Source organism: Blennius ocellaris, assembly GCF_963422515.1.
Source record: "Blennius ocellaris genome assembly, chromosome: 13".
NCBI classification, from domain to species: Eukaryota; Metazoa; Chordata; class Actinopteri; order Blenniiformes; family Blenniidae; genus Blennius; species Blennius ocellaris.
Window position 1 is genome coordinate 9537945 of NC_137662.1, and position 15531 is coordinate 9553475.

Here is a 15531-nt window from a genome sequence, read left to right on the forward strand (position 1 = left end):
ATTTCATCAGTCTGTGCCATTTTTTTGAAGGCTGAACCAGTATCTGACATTAATCACTAATTTCACTGATGTCATTAGTGCTGATAAGTTTGGTGATGATTGGATTAGTCAAGCTGCATTTTGCTTAAATACCCACAGTAAGAATAGAAGCACACTGACATGAGGCACAGAGCTGTGACCTGACTGAATCTTAAGAAAATGCAACTTTTTCCTGTCTTTGTGTATAATTAGCAAATGCCCCTGAAATCTGATATTTTTGTCAGTGCCTCTTACATAACATTTTTGTGCTATATTTTTAGGAGGTATAAAGTTTGAATAGAATAATAAAATTGTGTTTATTTTGTTTTCTCGAAAAATATCAGCTCCAGTGAAAAACCAACTCCACACTGAGATCCTTTGTTGTTTATTTTGTTCTCTTGCTGCAGATCAATAAGCTCGAATCCGAAGAGAAATCTAACTCTGACATGATTTTCATTTCATGAAAGCTCCATCTGACGTTTGACTGCTGACATTTAAATTCTGACATGCTGTGCTCAGCTGTGGTGGCCTGTCAACTTAAATTAAACCTCTTTGTCTTCTCATGGGCAATCAACCTCTGTTCAAACTGAACAAGGCATCAGCACGAGGCTGTCTTCCAAAAATCTGCACTTAACTAAAGGTGAAAACACATTATTTGGGATTGTTTGAAATAATGAATCGTTAAAGTCATCATTAAAATCCTATTCTATTTTTAACTGCAAGTGATCCACTGCATGTTCTCCTGCATGTGGAGTACGATCTTTTGCAGTCATGTGGGACTCGGCACAACACCTGCTCTTGAAAGAGAATGATTCATGAACTAATGATGAGAAGAAGCAGCACAAGAACATCTGAGATAAACTACCAACATGCAGAAGGGTCTTAGAAAGGTCAGCTTATGTACAGACAGGGGCTGGGAGTACAGGTCCAGCATTGCAGAATCAAAACTAATGATAATAATAGGGAGCAGGACAGAGAGACAGCAGCTCTACAACAACAACAACAACAACAACAACAACAACTAATTAATTAACAAGTAATTCAGGAATAGCACACTATTCCTGAATTACTTGCATATTCTGATGTCCTCCTGGTACACATGCTCACATTTTCTCCGCAATCCAATCTTCTTTGACTGGCTGCACCTTTTTGTGATTTGCCGAATCATTCATGTTCTGCGAATTCTGATGTGCTTTTTGGTTACATGTTCCTAATGGTGTATGATTAGTTATGCCCGAAAAATCTGGCGAAAGAAAAAAGATCAAAAATAAAAATTAATGAGATACTAATCTTTGTGCATTGCCTCTTAAAGTGGCGGCACATAGAATTATTGTATGCTAATGATCTTAGGTGCCAACAATTAACCTTACAGCCTGAAAACAAATCGAGTTACGTCAGTCTAAAGCTGAAGCAGTAATTTACCTCAAAATATCAGTTTTGCTGGACTCGACTTCTCAACGTGAGACATCACTGGAAATAAACTCAGACTCAAGTCGTTGTGAAAGCAACTGTAATCCCACTAAATGGTCTATCGATCTTTTATAGTCTCAGTCTTTGGTGGTTAGGAATGTTATTGTTTGTGATTAAATAGAGAGTTGTGCCAGAATATATGATACATAACATATAGTGTGGCTGGTGCAGTTTTCTAACAGTCTGCATCAAAACAACTGCAGTCATGCAGTTTTGTTCCCTCAGAGCCTTTTTGATTGTTGTAATCCCTCAGAGCAATGGCTGCTTTTAAGTCTGTCACCCAGCACGTGTTTGTGAGTTGTGGGCAGTAGATCTGATGTGAAATCTTCCCTCATTCCAAGAAGCCCTAAAGATTGGCTTTCTCCTAACTTCAATATTAATTTCAATGGCACTTGCACAATTATAATTTCTGGTGTATGTGTGGAGCACGTTCAGCTTTTTCCCCATACCGAACAGGAAGTGAGATGACACATCAACGCAGAAGGTACACAAACATTCATCTTAACTCCACATACGAGGAGCAGTACTGCTGCAGTGCAGCAATCAAAGCTACTGGGGGTCAAAGGTCTTGTTCAGGGGCCCGCAGTGGCACTGAGATTCAAACTTACAAAAGTTTCTAGCAAGAAAAAGAGAAGAGAAATAAGCACATGATATAAAGGAGAAGAAGGAGGATGTAAAAGTGATTGAGGCGCTAATCTTTCAGTGCAATCCACAAGGTTTCATCTGGAGCTCTGGATTCACTCATTCGGAGCATCAAGCACTATTCATGGAAACCTTTGTAAGAAATACATAACAATGCAGCAGTACTTCTCATAGTGAAGCACCATAAGCTGGGACATATTGCTTGCCTTCCATCCTGCACACACTTTGTGCTGAAGTAGTACGTGTGCTTCAATGAAGGACTTCCTTACGTTTCAAATATCATATGATAAATGCTGTTTAGCTCCATATAGGTAGTAAAACAACAGCTCTTCTTATGCTACTTTGATGCTTTAATTTAAAATATCTGCTGAGTCTTTATAGTTGGTGTGACAGTGGTAAATTATTCTATTGTTATAATTTAGTCAGTTTCAAGGGTGTATATTTTAATAAAAGTAGTTTTACCCTCCATTTATTTGTTTTGCTTGTTTTGTGCCTCACTCTGTCCTCATGTCTTACATTCCTTCATATTTCCCGATGTCTTGCTCAACACTCCCTGTCTGCGTTTTTGCTCCTCCCTTGTGTCTTCCTGGTGTCTTGTCTGTGTTTTTCTTTGTAGTACTGCATAGTCCTGTACATATTTGCCTTGCCCTCAGCTTCAACTTAGCATTTCCTGTCTAGCTGTATTTTTTTTATATTTTTTGGGTGAAAAATAAAACTTGGCTTAATTGAAGTGGATGTGTATTTTGGTCCTGTGTGACAGTTGAGCCAACAATACAGAGTGGAAGAAGCACAATCAGCTATCAGTGAGTAGGTTCCTACAGCAACATCACACTTCACACCCTCAGGTAAATCTGCATGTAAAACTACCACCCACACACTGTCGATAAACTATGAATGGGAGATGTTTTCCTGTAAACACTCCAAACCAAAGTGTAACAAGAAGTGATGTCCAATCAAGCCAAGAATTCAGGGAAGTAAAAACCAATTCCTTTCTCGGATAATGAGTCACCCAGTAGCAGAGAATATCCACCACAATGGGTAGTACAGATGGAGATGATAAAGAGCACTTTACTATGATGCAGTCAACTTTCATTTATCGAAATATTATTCATTTATTTTAGACCTCTGTGCACATTTAGCCTTGCTGGATACCCAGGGCATCTGAGGATGTGACTCGGACTCAACAGTGCAGAAAACCAAATTAATAAAAATGAAAAAAGCTCAAGAGATGGGTCAGGGTAAGAGAACAATAAAAATATTGATCACATTTAAACTAAGAAAAAGGCCTCAATATAGCAGGAAGTTTCCATTATTTTCATGAAAGGCTTTTGTATTTGCTTTATGATGACAAAAAACAAGTCAGCATGCTATTAACCAGAGAAAGCAGTGTACTATGATGTTCTCTGCACTATAATTAAGTGTTTATTTTGTCTTGTGCTGACATTGGTAAAGTCTGAATAGGTTTCCTGACTACACTGATTCCAGAGTGCCATGATGCTGTTTGATAAAACTACGTTGAAAGCTTGTAATAAACATGCCGCGCTCTGTAAACGCAGAGAAGCCTGATGGCTGCCAGAAAACTTTGAAGTTAGATGTCACCTCCCAACCTACCGCCGTCTCACATCTCCTCTTGTTTTGTTTTGTTCTTATTAAAGAGCTGCAGAAGATGCCAGACACATCACCTGGAACTCCACTGTAAGAAAGAGATCAAAATCTCTTGTGTGTGTGTGTGTGTGTGTGTGTGTGTGTGTGTGTGTGTGTGTGTGTGTGTGTGTGTGTGTGTGTGTGTGTGTGTGTGTGTGTGTGTGTGTGTGTGTGTGTGTGTGTGTGTGTGTTATCTTAGTTAAGAGAAGACGGAGCTTTAACTTGTGAGAAGGCATGGTTTTCTAAATTGCATCACAGAGGTTCCAGCTTGTCAGCATGTGACCTAAAAAGAAAGCAGGGAAGTTTTTGCTTTTTGGGTCAGGTTTTTCTTTTTTTTTCTCCATTTTACCTCACTGTGGTCTCACTTCCAGTCCTACAAACATATTCTCATTGGACGAGCAGGTAATGCATGAAAGCCTGGTTCAGAGGGCATAAAATATTCATGTGTGTCTATGAAGTGTGGGCCAGTTTTCCAGGCCTGCAGGTACGCTTCTGCTTGTGCTCCTTCATCACTGTCTTGCTGCTCACACCCCGAGGTCTAACATTCTTCATTGTGATATGATTGGACACTGTGGAGAAGAACCAACAGAGAGCAAGGCTACTCTGAACTGGCCATCTTTTGGTGAAGCCTTTCAATATCAGGTGTCACGCTTGGTGTCGAGCCTAATGGCAGAGCTGATGGATGTGTTTCACTACCAGCTGTTGGTCTGGTGCAGGGGTCTGCAACCTCTATGACCAAAAGAGCCATTTTTTGTGACTTTCCACCAATATGAAATTTAGGTGCAGCCGCAAAACACATTTACGTTTAAAACGAGGTTAAAAGTTTGAAAAGTTTCATGTATAGTTTTAATATATATACAGAAAATTGCATTCTTGAAGTTTCACTAATATCAGCATGGGAAATATTTCATAACATTTTCTACTGTTTTTGGATTCAATTTTAGAGTTTTTATATTTTTTTTCTTTTTTTTAAAAACAATTTTAATATTATATATTTTTTGTAACCATTTTGGCTCTCTTTTACGCAGTTGTGGATGTTCCCCCCTTCATTTTAAAGCTTTTTTTCTTTTAGCAATCCCAGCCATTTTTATTAAAGCTGTATTTTCCGTGGTTTTATTTAGGTTCTTTTTTAAAGCCCATTTTAGCCCTCGGTCCTTTTGAAAATGTGTAAATAAGCCACAACTAAGCTCAAATAGTCATTGAGGCATGCTTTTCTGAATTATCAGTAAACCGTTAAGGCGAGGGCTAAATACCTACATGCTCCCCCAGAGCCGCCAATATCATTCATTCATTCATTCATTCATTTGTTCAATTTGGTGGGTTTCTGAAACCAGTCAACTGGGGGAGAGAGAGAGAGAGCGCGAGAGAGAGAGAGAGAGAGAGAGAGAGAGAGAGAGAGAGAGAGCGAGAGAGAGAGACTCGTTACTTTGTCGTCTCCCATCACTTCCCTCTTCTCACTATACTCTCGCACACCTGTGCGTTTTTCCTCCAGATCTGCTCTCTGTTCTGAGCGCTCCGACCCAGATAGAGCAGCTGACGGAGAGGAGCCCAGACACTTTGACTCTCTGGAAAAAAAAAGAAAAAAAAGCAGCTGTCACAAACAGAGTACAGAACCGCCAGCGGGGAGTAGAAACAGAGGGGAACAGGCGAAGGAAGGAGGGAGAAGAGAGAAAGGAGAAGGGAGAAGGGAGAAGGGGCAGACTGCTGCAGGTGACCGAGTTGCGATGGAGGCGCGCGGCATGCGTGATTAGGAGAGCGCCGCTTCAGGGAGCGTCGGCTTTGTTGAAGTGGATTACAAAAGTGAGCAACCTCCAGAACTGACTGGTACCACCTTTAATCCTTCTCGCTTGACGGATTTCTTTCATCACCATGAATGTGTCACCACCGGACCGGAGGAAAAGCATGCGAGAATTGGCTTTGGAGATTGGCATCCGTGTTCTGCTCTTCGGAGTTTTCGTGTGAGTAAAAATGAGTAAAGATGAGAGTTTTCTATCCAGTCTGGTGGTGTGTGCCTTGGCACCGGTGTGTAGTTTCGTGACTGGCTTTGCCCACACGTATTGCCTCTTATTTAGACTGCTGAAGTGCTGTATTAAGGCGGATTTGCCGCGGTGTGGTGCTGGAAGAGCCAGTTCAGCACCATGGACAGAGCCCGTCCACACCACACGGACACCGGTAACAGGTTGCAAAACAACTTTCACAATAGGCTACAGCACGAATTTATAGTGTTACTATGCTTAATTTATACTTGACAAATTTTGTCAAAGACGATTTACTTCTTCCTTTGTCCACTTTAGCTTGTGAATAAGAGTTTTTTTCTTTTTTTTTTTTTTTACTCCAGCATTTCCTGGCAGGACATTTCCTGAGACGGTCGTGACTCAGAGGCACATTTTTCTAAACCAACATACACATACATCATTAATAGTTTTGTATTACCCGAGGCTTTCGAGCACCGTTTGCATAATGATTGTGCCCTTTATTGATTTTGCGCTTGATATAATGTGGAAAAAAGCCCCAGGTCCTGTCATTTGAAATGACTCACCTTGCTGCGGCTCTAATTCCATCTCCAGGAAAATGAAGCCCAAAATAAGCTTCCCTGATTTGGAGTGTGCAGCTCTGCTGCCTGAATCGCCTGTGTACATTATCATTCACATCTGTCCTTGGATGAAGTGGTCTAACTCTACATGTGAACTGAAAATAGGAGCCAAGAAGACTCTGATGCTGCACATTCATAGTGTTTGACACGGGCAAACTCAAGCAAGGATGATCTGGTCAAAGAGTGAGACATGCCAGAGCGGAGGAAAGAAGCAGTTCAGTTTAGCCTTTTATGTTTGTGTTTTCATTTGTGAAGCTGTGAGATCGATGTGTTTCAGACTTGATGTGTAGTTGCAAATCTCTGCTCAAGGCCAAACAAAGAAAAAAAAATGCAATTTCTCACACAATATGCCCTCATCATACACTAGCTGCTGTATTCTGCCACTGATGCCCCCGTTTCAAAGTCCTTGATCATTATAATGAAGTGAGTTATACTGCCATTATTCCCTCTTAACTGCACAGAGAGCAAACTATGGCTAATAAACAGTATATTATGGGCTTCTAACTTATGTTCAGTACTTCCAGCAAAAAGCACTGCAGAACTCACATTTAATTTGGTTTTATATAATAAGTTTACTCCTTCTCCGTGACAAAGCTCAGCGATAGACAGAAAATCCAATTGTTGGCACGCCCGTGCGTGCATGTCAGCCTGATTTTGCTTTATGTATTATTCGTCTGTGGCAGAGTTGTAACCTTGCAGCTGGGCTATACATCTGTCTATGATTTGTCCAACTGTATTGTCTTTTGTAAGTAGCTTTATTCTCATTCATTTAAATGATAGTAAAACATTATTGGACTGATTGGGAGCCCATATATAATTTATTTTTAGTTCCAATCATGCATTTTGTCACGGTGGATTATTCTGTGTAATGCATGTCTTCAGGATTAGAAGTAATTGTTCCATCGAACAAGCTCTACTCCCAGGAGATGAGAGCGTCGCCCTCTGGCCATGAAGGGCAGCAGTTCCTTGTTCTTGACTCACCACAAAGACCAAGGTAAAGGCTGGATAAATGGGGTCAAACACAAGCTACCATTTTCTTTCGCTGAAGGAGTGGAAATACAGTTTTTTTTTTTCCCTGTCACCTTGTGTATCTGCTGCTCACATATTTTTGCTGTAGGTGTAGGGCCCTGTAGCGTCTTCTTTGGAGGGATTGAGGAGCTTTCTTTGTAAATTTTCACAAATAGTGAGATTTGGCTGTAATCCATCATCTTTTGTTCACTGTTGTTGAAAGAATACCATTTTTTTGGGGTGGACAGAAAAAAAAGAGTTGTATGTCAGTGCTATCATTAGCAGTAAACCTTCCGAGCAAGAACAACTGAGGCATTGGTTTTTCTGTGTGAGGTTATATATATATATATCTCATATATATTTCATGATTTAATTTTACACAGATTGAAAATGTTTAGTGTAAGAATTGATTTTTCTTTTTTTTCAGCATGTTCGTGACTAGCCATCCTCACAGTTAGATGAATTAAAGACCAGGGGACGTGATTTTCCTACATTATTCACATTGAAACTTTGCCAATGACAGCATGCCTTTAAAGGAGTGTGCCACTTTTTACTTTCTGCTGCTTGCCAAACTGCCTGTCTGCTCTCAGCCTCGGGAGGGTGCAGTGACCTTAGCGACAGGCAGTGCGCACGCGTGTGTATGTGTGTAAGGTTAAGTTAACCCTGTGCTATGAAACCACTAATGTCATGCAGTCATCACAGCCTGAAAACCCCAGGAGTCGCCTGTCTCTCAAGTGCAAAGCAAAAGGTTCAATCTAAATGGAAATGGATCTTTGACATTTAACAAAGAGAAAAATCAAAAGCTGAATACTGACACAGAAAATGATAATGCTCTTTTATTCTCATCCAGGCTAGCTTCTCAATATAAAAAGGGAGATAATGAGATTGGAGCTATTGCACTTTGCTCGTAATTCAAAGCACCACCAGCATGAGGTTAGACAAATACTAAGAAGGCCTTCATTCAGTGAGTGGTCAAGTGACAGCTCATGTTACCCATCATTACAAGCTCAGACTTAAAGCTTATGTTTTTATTTTTTCAAGCTCATTATTGGACACATATATTAGCAGATAATTACCATAAATGTTAGAGTTGGAGAGCAGGGTGACGAAGATCATGGTCAAAAAATAAAATATAAACACAGATGGAGGATGTGCTGTAAGGGAATATTGATTGCCTGGACATTTTATAGATTAAGACTTGAGACATAAATGGTAAATGGTCTAGATTTATATAGCGCCTTCTAACCACACTGAGTGCAGTCCCAAAGCGCTTCACATATGAGTCATTCACCCATTCACGCTCACGTTCACACACCAATGGGACAGAGCTGCCATGCAAGGCGCTAGTTGGCCACTGGGAGCAATTTAGGTTTCAGTGTCTTGCCCAAGGACACTTCGACTCATAGACCAGTGTAGACTGGGATCGAACCTCCGACCTCTCACTCCGAAAGACGACCACTCTACCACCTGAGCCACGGTCTCCCATAGAAAATAGATGCACAAGAAACCACTGACAACTGTTATCTGTATCTCTAAAAGCTTCTGGATGGAGAGATTGGTCAGAGAGGAGGGCAGCTAGTTTACAGGCTGACACATAAAAGAAAATCAAAAGCTGTTTGTGCTAAAAATACCAATTTATACCCATGCGCAATTGACTTTTTTAATTAAGAAAAATGTGGTGATATAGTACGAGTGATTAAAATTGCATCTACCGGTACTTACACTGAAGCGATTCAACAGATCGTGAGTGTGATGAGCTCAAACATGGTATGATGCTGGCTTTGTTTTAGGGAGGATATTTGTAGTTGCTGCTTCCACTGTCATCCCTGAAAACAGGCTTTTTGGTTCACTGGATATCATCCTCTGCTCTCAGAGGGAGAATTAGGACCAGCTTTGGGATACAGCCCACAGCTTTGGCAAGCCTCAGAAAGCCTTGTGAGATGTTGAGGAAGAGTGAAATGTCAGGCCTAAGACCATTTAAGAAGAAACAGATTGTTTATCCTGGACATTAAGGATGAGGGCTTTTGTGCTGTGGTGTGTTTCAAGAAAATACCTTTTTTTGGAGAACTGAATACAGTGTCATTAGGATTCATTGTTTCTGCAGTTGATGAGAAATAAGAAAACCTTCAATTGAGGAAAAAAAAACATTGCTGGGGGGCTATTTTTGCTGTGGCTAAAGTAATAATGATGAAAAACATAGTTCAATAATATCAGCTCTGGTTGAGGGGCAAGTCTCTGAGATAACTATGGCTACAGGGATTGTAATTTAATAGTACAACAAATACTCCTTGAGCAGCTGCTTCTATTTGAGAAACTGCTAAATCTATTTATAATGCAACTAAAGGAGCTTTTTTGATAAAGTGGTTTGCACAAAGAGCTGTAAACAGAACAGAGGTGTCATAGTGTTGTAGATGTTACTGATGATTAGTACTTGATGACAGCTATTAGTTTCTCCTCGAACAACGAGTGGAGTCACAGTCTTTAGAAAGGTAGATATTACAATACTTTGGATTTTACAGTTATATCATTTGTGATTAGGATACACTTTAATTTGAATATAACCTTTTCTTGAAAGAAAGTGATTCATGGACTATTAACCTCAAGAAAAATATTCATCAAAATCAATACATTAAATTAGAAATATGCACACAGCACCAGATATACATTATAAAACTCAACCAATATTTGACCACTTTGAATCACAATGAATGTTCATGTCACCTACAGCCGGGCTCACTCTTTCAAGTTGCTGTCATGAGGACAAATGCGGATCAATGAGGCAATACTCTTCCAGTTAAGAGTTTAGTTAAAAAAAACTAACCATTACCCGAACACCTTCGCTCATCTAACAAACATTTGGCCCATGACAATAAAAACAGCAACGTTACTTAATGATGCATTATTCAAAATGCTGGTGGGCAAACTCTGGAGGTGTGCTGACCTTCGTCTGCTGCTCTATATCTGACAGCTGGCGGTGACCTCCACATCTTGCTCCATTAAAGATTGAATGATCTACTTGCAAAAACGAAAAATGATAAGTTGGTGCAAGGGCAAACTTACTTCAGCTTGTGTAATCACTTTAGAATTAAAAGCATCCCCTTTTCACCCCATGTATTTGTCAGTTGAGTGCTTTTAATGTGAACAACCACCTTCTGGTTACATTAGAAGAAACGTACAAGCACCCTTATTTGCTGAAAAGGGAACAAACAGTACATCACCACACTGTCATCATTGATGGAAAACAAGGCAGGATTAAATGTTTATTTCAAAAGTAGTTATCAGTAACCAGCTATATGAAAATCCTGAACAATCAAGTAGAGAAACATAAACAGATGCTTTCGCATAATGCAATGAAGCTGTTCATATACAATCATTTTTATTAGGTTAAGCAAACAAAGCCAAAAAGCAACATAAGTCATCTACACCACTTCATCTATAGATAAAGTAAATAATGAGTAAATAATCAGCTGGAGCTGATCTCTGCTGAATATGACCAAGTCAGGATACACCATGGACACTTCATGAATCCATCACAGGGGAAGAAAAAAAGAAAGACAATAATATGTACTCAGATTCACCTTTTTATTGGAGTCATCATTGACCCTATGTTTTTCGAGTGGGAGAGGAGACTGGAGTACCTGGAAAACAAGTAGTCTCCAGAGAGAACATCCCACAAGCCCAGACTACAACCAGGGATATTATCACTGTTAGGCAGGAGTGGTAACCACTACACCAACTTGTATCTGTCAACAGAAACAGCTGATTTTGTCAAGATGTTTGGGAATCTATATCACAGACCAGGACGGAACCCAAATGCAGTCTCGAACACCAGAGATGCGCTCAAAAGAATTTATTAAGACGTCTCAGCAAGGCAGCAAACAAACGTTTCCAAGGGGAGATCCAAGCTGAGGTCAAGCGAAGAGCAGAAGTCCAAAAACCAGAAAACAGGAACACTAGGAGGATACAGAGACGCTGAATTTCTGACACATAGCACAAAGACAATCTGGCATAAATAGACTGGGAGAGGGTTAATATACATGAGGAGATGAGCCACAGGTGGAACACATTGAGGTGATGACGTGAGGAGGAGAGTTAAATGGAAATGTGAGGGGAGACGCACACGAACATCAGACACACAGACAATGTCACAAGCACACACACACACACACACACACACACACACACACACACACACACACACACACACACACACACACACACCCACACACACACACACACACACACACACACACACACACACACACACACACTCTGATGCCATGTTTACACGTACCTGGGTATTTGAAAAAAACTGTGATATTTCTCTGCATTTGGTCTGCGCATTTACACATAAACACAGCTACGACTCACCACAAACAATGATTCTTGAAAACGCCGGCCACAGTGGAGATCTGGATAAAATCCGTGTATCTGTTGACATCTAAAGGCGGGTAGGTGGATATTTACGTCACAATTCGTGATGTAGTATTTTTTTCCAGGATTCTGAACGGCTATCATGGCTTCATGCTTCTCGCTACACTGTCCCCTACAGGTTTGGCATGCTTATAGGAGCTCTGAGCCTGAGGCCACGTTTATACACACATGGGTTTTTACAAAAATTTGACATTTCCCCCTGTACCTTTACAAAAAAAAAAATCTTCATTGACACGGACCGCATAAACAGCTGGTTCAGAGCTGCTATGAGCGGCCAAACCTGTAGGGGGCACTGTATAGCAAGAAGCATGAAGCCATGATAGCCAACCAGTATTCTGGAAAAAAACAGAAACAGGAAAAAAACCCAATGTACACCTATAACAAAATCTCTTATGCATGTATTGATGATTTGGGGTTTTCAAGGCACCAGCTACATTGTTCCAAATCACACCCCATTCCAGTTTTTTTCCCACCTCATCTACTATATATTTTTCACCCAAGTCTTATATAATTCAATTTGTTACTGAGGAATGTGTTGTACAGAGAACGAAAACAATGAATTAAACTTCATAATACCAGTGGACTACACCAATAACAAGAAAATATTTTCCTCAGATTTTCCTCAAACCAACCTGTGTAAAGTTGCTGTGTGGTCTTAGAGTGAAGAGTGTGAGTTTCACTATTGTAAGACCACAGGTCTCGTCTATTGAGAGTTAATATACATAGCTTTAAAACACTCCCCACTTGACTGGCTGCAATTCTCAGTTTTTCAGAGCATCCCTGCTGACAAGAGAAAGTACACATCCTATAATAAACTGAGCAAGTGTTTGGACATGCAAAGAAACATTGCATTGTGAAACACATATTGTTTCTATGTTATTATGTGTTTAGTAATATAAACGTAGACAACTCAGACATGAAAGAATTATATGGTTTCATATGGTAATTTTTCATTATATTCTCAATAAGCTGGTGAGTGCATGCATACCATCACTATACCAAGAAGATAGTACCAGTGTGATTGACTGGAACTGTGAGTCCAGGAAAAGGTCACTCCGAATCAATGCAGTGATTAAAAAGGTACAAGCTTCTCTCAAGAAAATTTCTATCGAATTTTTCAATCTTTTTGACATAGGATTTTGATACAGGCTGTAGACTTCTCCACCAAAGGCCACATGTGTGAATGCTTACGCTTTAATAAACTAAGCTTTTCATTAGTTCTTTTGAACTCAAAGAGCTGCTTATAATGTTGACCTCCAAGCTAGACACTTCAGCCCTGCAGCCTTCAGCTCGTTGTTTCTTTCACCCGTCTGTGTGGTTTTGTCCAAACACACATCCCATGGGCGAAATTTCCAAGCAAACAAGCCTCACTCCTGCACAATGCAGCACATAGTGAGTGATGCCAGAGAGGGAAAGTGCTCCATACGGCTCTCCAGCAGACTCAATATATTGCATTTACCCTCACATATTGTCCACAAAGTTCCGTTGACTTTCTTTTCCTCAATATGTATGATGCCTTTGCCACTCAGTTTATTTGTGTGTCTTTTTATGCTTCTCTGTCCACAAATCACTTTTCAACAATGCCACAAAGAAGTCTCCTATTTTATGATGTCTTTCAAGCTACATTAGTCTCCTGTGCAAGCAAAAATGTAAGCTGTTGAATCACAGGTCACAAAGTCTGCAACCCTCATTATCTTGGAGAAGAATGGAAAAATGGATATGGTATGTTTGACAGGCCTCTGTGACTGCAGGGCTATTGAAATCCTTCTCGATTGGGTACTATTTACAGAGATTGACCGGAGACAGACTCACAGAGTGAGTGGGAGACGCGTGATCTCCAGCAATGTCCATTTGTTGATTTCTTTGGTCTCCAGAGCACCCATTGTTGTTCTTGATTACATTGGCTACAAGCGACCTGATTAATCACTGAGTCCTGAAGAAGTGGTGCTTATAAAGTGGTGCTCTATTCCCAATCAAACCAAACAGAAGGAAGATAATCCAACAGGAACATTTGTGTGCACACAAAGGAAACAAGCCTGGACACAAAGTATTTCAAAGGACTTGAGTTGGATGACAGTTCTAATCTGTGACCTTGTTAAATTCAGAATCTGAGCACTGTGTGGAAAAAGAAGATACATTTACTGAAAGACAGATGAAGAGGAAACATGGAGAAACATACATATCCTATTTAGAGAATGTTCACATATAGATTAGAGGTTCATAATCAGGGATGGAAGTGTGTTGATCTGCAGATCGGCAGGTGCCGAGGCAGAAATAGCAACTGAGTCCAGTGAGAGTGAAGGCAGCTGACTGTCATGCCAAGGCCAGGGATTCCCTCACCACTCAGTCTGTCCCCATCTAAGCTCCTCTGGCATTTCTAGTCTCCACAATCGTTTGATCAGCTCATTATGACTCGCTGTCCCCGCTGTCATATATCCAGCCCTATCTCTTTATCCCTCCATGGGCATCAGATCACTCAGTAACTCTGTGCGCCCTTTTCGCCACGCTCTCTCTTAAAGGGGCACGTCAAGCTCTGGCGAAAATTGGCCTGTGGGTCCACTCTCCACATAAGATGATGAAAATTCACTGTAACCATGAAAATAATGGGAGAGGAGCAGAAAGAATAAGGGTAAAAAAAAAAATTGGAAAATAAGACAGTTGTTGTCATGTTTGTTTGTGTGAATAGAGATTTGGGTCAAAATTAAATAATCAAGCGTTGCTATTTTTTTCCCACCCCAAGTGACTTTGATACATAATAAATAGAAAAACAAAAGATTTTAGCAGTTTTCCACATCACCTACTCTCTCTGTGAATCACAAAGACTTCTAGGAGAACATTTTTTCTGAGTCTAATGGTGTAGTTATTATCATATGGGAATTAATGATTCATCATATTTTGGAGATTTGCAGTCTTCCCTTCAAATGCGACTTAATCCCCCTAACCCCCTGCATCACTCTCATTACAAAGTGAATATAATAAACCTAATGGTTTGCAGCAGAGGCAACTAAAGAAAATCACAGTGTATATGATTAAAACTGCATTCACATGAAGAAATGTCCTCTTAAATTCCATTTATCTGGAAAATAACAGTATTCATCCCCTTCCATGTTTTCCAATTCATTGCTTTTAAAAATGGTGCCATGGTCCTTTTGACATCAGAATCCAATACAACGTGACACAACTTGAGTAGCTTTGCAAAGATGAATGGAGTAAAATTGCAAAGTCCAGATTTGGAAGTCTTACAAATTCCTATTCACACAGAATCAGTGCTGTGATTACAGCCAAAGGCCTGTATTCACTTTTTGACATTAAAAAGGATACCCCTCCTCCTTTTTTGTGCATTCTCGTCAAGACATTGATTTACACTGACTATGCTTCCATTTATAATTCAGTTATGCACATTCAAGAGCCACTCTACATGTTGGAATTCATCTTCAGGCAATGATGTTTCTCATAAGGAGAAGCTCTTAAGGTACACCCTGTCATCTGCTCTCCCTGCATGAATAATGAACCATTGTGGCAATATCTCTTTTGGTAGTGGTATGTCGGTCTTATATTGTTCAGTGATAGTGATACATGATAGCAAACTTTTCAAACTGTAAGCAAAGATGCACTGATACTGCTTTCCTTACCAGAGTACAGTGTGTCTACTGTTAACACCTAGTGATACTTACAACCAATACAGATGAAGCAGACAACAAGTTACAGTGGCACTATTATTA

At 40.1% G+C, this 15531-nt stretch overlaps 1 protein-coding gene across 1 annotated transcript in view; it reads left to right on the forward strand.

Moving 5' to 3' along the window:
* Nucleotides 1-5643: 5643 nt before the first annotated feature.
* The window catches only part of plpp4 (phospholipid phosphatase 4), a gene marked incomplete at both ends in the record, with an annotated part of 59290 nt that continues 49402 nt past the window's right edge, over nucleotides 5644-15531 (forward strand). The window contains one exon of the mRNA XM_080507839.1: nucleotides 5644-5732. Within this exon, the coding sequence (XP_080363965.1) occupies nucleotides 5644-5732 (89 nt within the window). The remainder of the gene's footprint in view (nucleotides 5733-15531) is intronic.